Source organism: Peromyscus californicus, unplaced genomic scaffold, assembly GCF_007827085.1.
Source record: "Peromyscus californicus insignis strain IS unplaced genomic scaffold, ASM782708v3 Scaffold_7__1_contigs__length_154581171, whole genome shotgun sequence".
Lineage (NCBI taxonomy): Eukaryota > Metazoa > Chordata > Mammalia > Rodentia > Cricetidae > Peromyscus > Peromyscus californicus.
The window spans coordinates 10,515,487-10,524,503 of record NW_026294595.1 but is presented as its reverse complement, the minus strand read 5'-3'; the positions used below and the strand labels follow the sequence as shown (position 1 = coordinate 10,524,503).

The window sequence follows — 9,017 nt, the reverse complement described above, 5'->3', positions numbered from 1 at the left end:
AGAAGAGAAGGGGGAGTGGGCCTCACAGTGCACGTGGTTCTGAGCTGCCAGTGGCCGGGTCCAGCACTTCACAGCCAGCAGAAGCCACTCCCAGAGATGGAACTTCAGACCTTTGCAACGACAAGTTTCCCTGATGGAGAAGTGATTAACAGGCCTTTCCTGTTTGCCTCCATGACCACCAAACTTTATCAGTCTGCTAGACCACAGGAAATACAAAGCCAAGTTGTTGGGGTAGCGCCCCCAATTTAAAAAAAAAAAAGGTCCAGGTTCCAAAAGCCTCGTAGCTCAGGGACAGCTAGAAAAGCCAGCTTCTGCAAACTTGGTTGCCCCTGCCCTTTGGAGGGAGTCCAGATTTAGAAGAAAGAGTGTGTTTCAGGGCCTGCCTGTTGTTTGGTCCATGGGGGTCTCATGGTCATTCTTTTTTTTTCCTGTTTTAAATGAGGGCACCCAGCCCCTGGGTTAGGAACAGAGAAACCAATTTAGCCTTGTAAATGGATGGGAGGCTCAAGCCCACCTCACTGCAGAGGTTGTGGAGTTATTATTACAGATGGGATGTGCGGGACAATTTAAAATATTGTAATTATAAACTTGTAGGGAAGCCTTGTTCTTCATTAATGTAAGATATGAAATGGCCTCTGCGGTACAAGGACAATTACATAGTCAGAATGTGTCTGCGGTTTACACTGCACTGTGTAAATGTGAGGGTGGCTGCTCCAGCCTGCCTCCTCCACTCTCACAAAATGAAAAGCACACCACCGCAAGTTGTCCTTTGATAGATTTTTAATATGATTTTAAAGAGTTTTGTTTGGTCTCATTCTTATTCAATGAGATTAATTTAAAGCACTTATCCCCTGGGTTTAAGTCAATCCGTGTAGGATTTGGGCAGGGTTTGTTGCTTGGGGGGTTTTGTTTGCAGGAGGCTATGAGAGACTCCTTTCCCACTTCATTAACCCTGAGTTGGGGACAGTCCCCCCTCACACCCCACCACAGCCAGATCGAGGGATTTACCAACCCGCATTCACATGCAAAAGAACTTGAAAGCTGAGGGGCTCCTTGACTTAATTAGCTGCTGTGCATTTTGCAAAATTAGAATAATACCCCCACCATCCCAGAAAAGAAAAGCCTGGGTGTGAGGATGCTGGGGGGTGGGGAGGAAACAGTAGCCGAACTGGCTGCGGTTGCGGGGGGGGGGGGGGGGGGGGGGGGGGGGTGTACTTTCTGAATGCGTCCCCTCCCTCCACTGCCAGGTTCTCTCCCAGAACAGTTAGGCCAGAAATGCTGGGAGGGTACTTTGCTTGCAAGCATCCAAACTTCCGGGCATTTCTTCCATCTTGTTGGTCAGTGTGCTGCAGGTGGTGTGGGGGAGGGCAGCACCTGCGCCCATATCCCGGGAGACCGAACGAAGTCAGGAGGTGACCTTGGCCCTTTGAACGTGATTTGGAGTCTGACTCCCCTGAGATCTCAGAGCCAGAGGCGGGTGGTGCGATCTGCCCCCTACCCTGCTCCTATTTCTCTCAGGGCGAAGGGGATGGGGAGTAGATGATGGATCGGGCAAAGGGGTGGCCTGATGTGGCGTCAAGCTCGCGAAGGCCCGTGGGGTCCTACCAGGCATTAGAGACTAGGAGCTGCGGGTAGCCAGAGCGGAGGGCGCCGGGCCGAGGAGGGTGGGGCAACAGGGAGCGGCTTCGGAGTCCATCTGTCTGCCCCGCGCCCGGAGCCGGTCACCAGCTGCCGGCGCCCTAGTCTGAGCCAGATGAGTCGGCTCAGTGAGAGCTTCGTGACCTGTCACGCAGCAGAGGGAGGCCAGGCACTGGCCTTGCCCGTGGTCCCCGTGCGGAAGCAGGGCGAATCAGATGGAGAGGCCAAGAGCTACAGGCTCGCCTCGATGTGGAAACCGGGAGAGCGCTGGAAGTCCAGCCGGGGTCTCCTGCGTATGACCATAGCACCCAGGAACCGTGGAGCGGGGCAAGAGGGAGAGGAAACTTTACTTTTTGTGAATGGAAGGAAATGTAGTGTAAGATGCCGAAGTTTCTTATGAAGGAAGGGGTGGGAGAGAGCCTGAGCGGGGACCAACGGACGGTAGCGCGGACAGGCGCCTGGTCATTTGTAAGAAGTTTATTTCCACATTTAAAAAAGAGAACCCAAGAGGCCTGGCTGCCCCGGGACCTGGGTGGAAGGGAAGTGGGGCTGGGGGCCCGGATGCATGGGCAAGCCCTCTCGGCCCCTTCCTGTCCCACCCAGGACGGGGAGGGCACAGGCCACAGACTCACTGATTCACGGACACTGTCACGGGCTCATGGGTCACGAATAAATAACTTCATATACACTTTGCACACTGTATGTACAGCTCTGCCGCTAGCCCGGGGCTCAGGGAGAATAAAGGAGATGGGGGGGGGATGCTCCGAACAGCAACACTCCCACCCTGTCCCGCAGAGGCGCGGGGAGAAGGATGGACCCGAGGCTGGGGCACCGGAGAGAGCCAGTCACCGGCGTCCCTTTACCTGCTGCTGAGGGGACAGGGAGCACTTAGGGAAGCCCGCAGGGACTTTGGGGTTGGGTGGGAGGTGGGCAGGGGCGCGTATGTACATCCGGCAGGTGGAAGTGGCTCTGGGGTGGAGCAGTCAGGAGAGAGGACGCAGCGAAGGGGTAGCCTCAGTGGATTTATCCCCCTCGGGGACACTAGGTTGCGGCACTGCGGGGAGTCGGGCAGCCCTGCCCCGGGGCGACGGGAGGGACCCGCGCCCAGCCTGAGCTGGGGGCCCCGGAGCACGGCTAGGGGCAAGAGGGCGCCTCACCGAGGCTGCGCGGCGCGCGGGAGGACGCCGGGCAGCGGGGGCAGCGGCGGGGGCGGCTCGCTGGCGCCCTGGAGTCCGTGGATGAGGATGCGGGGCACCAGAGGTCTCTGGAGGGCAGGCGGTGGCGCACTGGGGCCGCGGTACAGATAGAGCGCGGCACCCGGGTCCAGGTTGGAAACGAGACTCTGAGGGTAGAAATAAGGCGACGGGAACATTCTCTGGAGCGCCGAGTAATTGCCTGCCTCCGCCAGCAGCTCCAGCCCCACGGCCGTCTGTCGCTTCCACTTAGTCCTGGAAACCGAAATCAAGGCAGAGGAAGGGATCACGATTAGGACACTCCACAACCCTTGCCCCTTCCTAGTAATTGGCACAGAGAGTCACGAGGTGCCAACGGGGAGAATGCTAATTTGTTAATAAATAATGGATTCCCAAGTCAAATGCATCATGCATCATCCCATCTTCCACTGGCTTTACATGACTGTTGTCCCCATTTTACAGATTGAAACCTTGATGTGTGAGCCAGTTTTCATGATCATCTGCAAGTGGCAAGCAGAGCCCCTGCTCCAAGCCAGACTGTCTGACTCCAAAGTGCACATACAAACTCACAGGTCGGGTACCCTCTGGATATGCTTCCCCAGAGGAGGCCTAATGACACTGGAGTGACAGAGAGGGTGACAGAGCTGGCTACTGGGTAGCCAACCCCCAAGGGGGTAGCCCTGGAGGCCTAGGGGACTCCAAGCAGAGATTTTTCTGGAGGAATGCATGCACTTTCTCTCCGCCTCTGACTACACTCAGGCCACCTAGGTTTGAGGCCTGGGGCTAGCTGGTCCCAAATCCCTCTGGCCCAGAAGTTGGGAGGCCTAGGGCAAGGCAGATGTGAGGAAGTGAAACTGGAGGCTCTGCACTCACCTGGGGTGAGGTTGGGCATGCCTGCCTGGGTTCCATGAGGTGGGCTCAGGCACACTAGCCCTGTTTCCCTCCCCGAATAATTCCTCATCTCATCGTCATAATTGTGTAATTACTGCAACGAGCCTTAATTATTGATGCCTGAAGCCGTAATCGGTATTTATTATTAATGGGGCTGTGTGTTCTGAGGCTTGTTTATGGAAGGCACCATTCCTGCCTCTGCTGAGTATGTAGGAGAGTGTGTCACTATGCAGACTGACATATCTGTGCACGTGTATCTTACCGGTTTCTTTAAATCCTATGAATGTCCAACAAGGAGATTAAGAAGCAGGTTCAAGACCAGTGTCCTAATACCAATTTCCCAGTCTTTCTCTCCCAGAGGAGCTGGGGTAATGCTACTAGGCCACTGATTCCTAGTACAACCACCTCAGGACCTCTCTGTTTTTCTGGAGACTTGGACTGCCACTCTCCCTTCGTGGCTTGGGCCTTCCATCTGAAGAGCCCAGAGGCCTCAAAGTCTAGCCTAGGCCTGGTTCCTTGGTGACTGACTTAGGCTGGGCTTTAGCAGTTCCTTGGTGACTTAGGCTGGGGTTTAGCAGGGCTTGACTCTCTATTAGCCTCTGTGCCGGTTCACCTGTCTTGGATGTCAGTCTAGTGTCCTTTCTGTTCCTCACTGTGGGGCTTAGGGCAAGGTCTTTTCTCAGAGCCTCAGTTTCCCTACTTTTACAGAATGGGAGAGACCCAAGGCCCCGACCGCGCGCCCTGCAGCCAAACCTCACCTGCGGTTCTGGTACCAGGTCTTGACCTGCGTGTCAGTGAGGTTGAGCGAGGCAGCCAGCTCCATGCGGTCTTGCACGCTCAGGTATTTCTGCCTCTCGAAGCTACGCTCCAGCTGCGCCAGCTGATGGTCAGTGAAGGCGGTGCGCGCTTTTCGTGGCTTTTTCAGGCGCACAGGGGGACTGTCCCTAGAGCTGGAGATCTCGCGGTCACCCTCCTCCTTCACTGCGGAGACACAGAAGGCATGTCAGGGCTCGGTAGTGCTTGCGCCCTCGCGTCCCACTCCCCACTCCACAAGGCACAGACCTCTGCGTTTCCGAAGCACCGAGCGCACAGGGACGCATCGGTGCCAGGATTCCCTGCCCTCAGAAGGGTGTGAACTGCGAGTGAGGAGGAAACGGTGCTAGGAAGTGCCCGGGGGCAGAGCCGCTGGCAGCTCCCTGAAGAAACTCAACCTCCCACCCACCTCACACAAACACGGAGGAGAGAGAAAGTCAGCCTCGGGGCAGACTGGCCTGTCTGCCACTGGCCGAGAACGGGTTTTTGGGTGGTGGGCTCCGCGTTTGGGCGCAAAACCTGCATGGAGAAACAAAACCCTATTCGCTCCTCAGCACCCCCTCGTCCAGAAGAGCAGATAATTGTGCCCACATCTCACTGACCCCGGGTTAGCCAAGAATCTGTAGCGATAGATTGATTCCTAGGCCACTTCCGAACTATGCGGGTAGAAGGCCGGCAGGGTGCGGGTATCTGCGAGTGCCAAGCGCGGGGAGAGAGACTCATCATCCCTGGGCACGAAGGGCTGTGTGTGTCACCGAGGTAGGGGCTTCGTTGTGCCCACTGTGGCTCCCACCCCACCGGTGTAACGATCCTGTGGACACCCTTCGGTCAGGCAAATGGCCATCTGTTCCCCGCTCCTGAGGTCCACCGTGGACCGGACAGAGCTGGATTAGTTCATTTTCCTCTACTTTCGTTGGGGTTGACTTAACAGAAAACATTTAATCGAAAGAGTCTGGCATCTCATCACCTTCTCTTAAGGCGAGATTGGAAGGGAATAGTCCACTTCTCCCAAAATAACCCTTTGGGCTGGGCCTCCCGCCCACCCTACCCCCTGCTTTCTTTATTTTCTTTTATAGTGAGTTTCATTGTGCGTGGCGTTTGCCATGACAGGGTTCAGCTGAATGCGAGGTGATTCCTCTCTGTAGGAAACAATAATCCGGTTAATTGAGCCACTGGGGAGGGAGGCTTTTCAGCCGGAAAGGCAGGGCTTCCCGGCAGGGAGGGAGCCTGGAGCCCCAGCACCCGGGCGGGCGCACAGAGTCCTGGAATAACTGCCCCAGACGGCCGGCCTTCAGCCTTCTGCCTCTGCTGGGAGGCTTCGGAACCCTCAAAGATAAAGATGAGTTTTCTCTCTGGAAAGCCTAAAGCTTATCCTTGTTCAAACTTCAAACTTGATATTGCAGAAATCTTACTTTACCCTCCCTAATTACTTGGATTACTTATTACAACCCCCCATTCTGGTGGGATGGCCAGCCACTTTTTTTTTTTTTAACTTTAGTCCTTTCCTGACTCTGCTGGAGCCTTTGGGACTCTCACCCAGTTCAGTCTGACTGTCTGTCTACCTTGTGTCCATTTCTCAGACTTTGACCTGCATCCCATCAGTCTAGAGCCTGATGGCTGGAGACCCTTCCTGTGGGGAGTGGAAGGAACCCTGGTCTGGTTTCTCCTAGAGTCCGGACTCCAGCCAATGTGCTGTGGCCACCTGCTTTACTTCCAAAGCTCTGTTCCAACTTCAGTAAATACTGTTTAAGGAAGCTTTCACGCCAGAAACTGTGATGGGACTGGTCTGTCCCCCACCCCTTCCTCATCTCATCCTTGGAGGAAATGACTCAGAGTATTCCTCTGGCTAGGCGGTGGTGGCACCTGGTTCCTGTGTCTGTCTCTCAAACCAGCTTCCTAACTCTGCAAAAGTCACCCCTGTTTGAGAAATGTGCTAGGCCTGGCTTTGCTCTGCCAATGTACACACACACACACACACACACACACACACACACACACACACACACACACTTTTCACTTCAGAGAGTTTTAAGTGCAAAAGCAACAGCCTGTGCCTAGAGGTGGCTGGAACTTTCTACAGCATCCTGTGCTCCAAACCTGTTTAAGTGATACGTAGACAGCCGGCTCTCGGCTCTCTCGTCATCTCCCTGCTCAGATATCATCAGGGACAGGAGAAGAAAATTGATATTCCAATTATCTTAAACGAAATGGAATCTCTCCTCAAAATCCTGCTTAGGGGCAAAAACATAAAAGGAGGCAAGTGTTCGCACAGGCAGGGCTGGACCTGATTGCTCTTTGCTCTAACCATGAAGCTAGGTAGAGTTGGTTACAAATTATAAGGAATAAAATACACACACACACACACACACCCATGCATACACACACACACACACACACACACACACACACACACACACACACACAATGTGATACATTATATCTGCCTTTCACTCACACACCTTTCTCCAAGGTGAGTTCTCTTTGCCTCTCTAAACAGGTGGGGGGGGGGGCTGCTGGGGCCAAATTTCCCTCTTCCTGGGTGCTGTAGTTGAAACTGTGGGCTTTCTAGAGATGATGGGTCCATGGCCTGGTTGAAGGGGGCCTAGCCATTTCCACTGGGGGAAGGAGAGAGAGATGAGGTGTGGACGCTGATTGTTTCAGTTTGGAGTCCAGGTCTCCCCTCAAAGGAATTCTTGATTGGAGGAAGATTAAGTGAATCTAACTAAATAGTTGTGAAATTTAGCACAAATGGATACTAGGAGATGCAAGTGTTGGTTCAAGGGAGGGATTTGGGGAATTAATTTGTAATAGTTGCAAAGCCAGGAGGAGTCTCCAGCAGGTCCTGGTTTTCAGCTGGTTGGCATAGAGCTCCATCCCTGCTCCCTCTGACACCCAGGGCCTCTGCCACTTAAGTTCTTCCTGAAAGAACCTTATACCCCTGGACCTAATAAACAGCTAAAGTCGGGGGGGGGGGGGAGCCTAAAGATAAGAAACAAGACTAAAGAACACTTTCTTTCTTTCCTCCCTCCCCTCTGTTCTTTTTTTCTTTCTTCTCATCCTTCCGCCTTTCTTTTTAATACCACCTCAGCTCCTTGGTTAGGACAGAATGAAAAGGGAGCCACCACAAAGATTCCCAAAGTGAAAGTGGGGGTAACTGGACCTGCCACTCAGAAATCTCTAGGTCTTCAACACAGCTTGGTGATCACTACTTAAGTAAGACCCAACCAAGAGAGAGAGAGAGAGAGAGAGAGAGAGAGAGAGAGAGAGAGAGAGAGAGCAGCTGTGTGGATGTGGGGTCCTTCCCCCTCCACTGGACCTCAGAACCTGTTCCAGCCAGCCAGCGGGCTAGGCTGCCTGCTCCTTCTTCAAATTGATCTCTTCATTTGCAGGTTTACTGGCCTAAGACTACACTCCCCAACGGGTGGGGAGGCCCACTTTCTCCTCTTGTTGGGAAATTCAGATTCAAAGCCAGAAGATTCTTACTGTAGTAAGGGCTCTGGCAGGAATTTTCTGCCAGGCTTTCACTCTGACAAAACAGCACCCTCCAAGCTTTGCACTTTTGCAAGCTTTCCTCCCGGGAACCTCGGAGGGTGAGCTTCCTGTCCGCCAGCACAGCTGGCGGAGGAGTTGTGGCCCCCGTCTGGAACTTAGAAAGTTTGCTTTGTGCATCTGGTAAAGCTTGCTCTCCCTTACACACACTGTCTCCCTCAGCCTCACACACTGAACTCCTTGTTGCTCCAGGGTCCAACCTTGGGGCTGGCAAAGAGGTCGAGACAAGACCAACTCTCAGCCTGGGCCTGAGGGACCCCTGAGATGACTATGTGCCTGTCTCCAAGTGTGCTCTCAAGTTCTAAATGTCACTTTTTAGAAACACCCATATCCCGTTTTCACCTTGTTTTCTTACCTTTGTATTCAGAGTCCGACGAGGCGCTGCTGACACTTTTGTCCAGCTTATCGCGAAAGTCCTCCCCGGCCTTGGCCGCAAGGCGGCCCCCAGGCTCAGGGGCTGCAGGCTGCCCGCTGCTAGAGTAGGGTGCACAGGCCGCGAGAGGTTTGCAGTCAGCAAGGATGTCCCTGATCAGAAAGGAGGAGGTGACGGTTCGCGACTGGGCTGGGGCTGAAAGCTGCCCCGGCTGCAGGTGAGAGTCCAAACCTGGGCCAGATGCCGCACCGGGCCGCGAGGTACTGGTCTCCAGACAGTCTCTTCCCGGCGAGGCTGGCGAAGAGCAGTCGCTGCTGCTCTCTGAGCGTGGACTCAGCTCCAGGGGTGAACGGCAGTCCCCAAGCAAGGGGTCCCCCTTGGGAAGGGCGGGGCTGCCCGCTCGGTGGGAGAGAATGGAGTCAATCCCAAAGCCATTGGAGCCTTCCATAGCCAAACTGCGACCTGTCCTCCCCAAAAGCTCCCCACCCACCCCCAACCCCAGCCGCCACTGCCCCTGCCCCTAGCTGCGGGCTGGCATGGGGAAGGCGGGCAGGGAGCCT

The 9,017-nt window shown here is 54.6% G+C and overlaps 1 protein-coding gene across 1 annotated transcript; it reads right to left on the bottom strand.

The window, feature by feature from the left end:
• Nucleotides 1-1,277: 1,277 nt before the first annotated feature.
• Nucleotides 1,278-8,911, bottom strand: Barhl1 (BarH like homeobox 1). The gene is made up of 3 exons (XM_052724343.1): nucleotides 8,440-8,911; nucleotides 4,481-4,703; nucleotides 1,278-3,086 (listed from the first exon to the last, which is right to left on the bottom strand). The coding sequence occupies exons 1-3, from the start codon at nucleotides 8,903-8,905 to the stop codon at nucleotides 2,792-2,794; spliced, it is 984 nt and encodes a 327-aa protein (XP_052580303.1). The 5' UTR covers nucleotides 8,906-8,911; the 3' UTR covers nucleotides 1,278-2,791.
• Nucleotides 8,912-9,017: the final 106 nt, after the last annotated feature.

What these genes read in the sequence shown, in the direction of transcription:
- Barhl1 (XM_052724343.1), bottom strand. Translation starts at nt 8,905, where the DNA reads ATGGAAGGCTCCAATGGCTTTGGGATTGACTCCATTCTCTCCCACCGA. An exon ending in GTCGGACTCTGAATACAAAG is followed by an intron (nt 4,704 to 8,439) that starts GTAAGAAAACAA and finishes GTGTCTCCGCAG; the next exon opens with TGAAGGAGGAGGGTGACCGC. An exon ending in ACCTGGTACCAGAACCGCAG is followed by an intron (nt 3,087 to 4,480) that starts GTGAGGTTTGGC and finishes TTCGGTTTCCAG; the next exon opens with GACTAAGTGGAAGCGACAGA.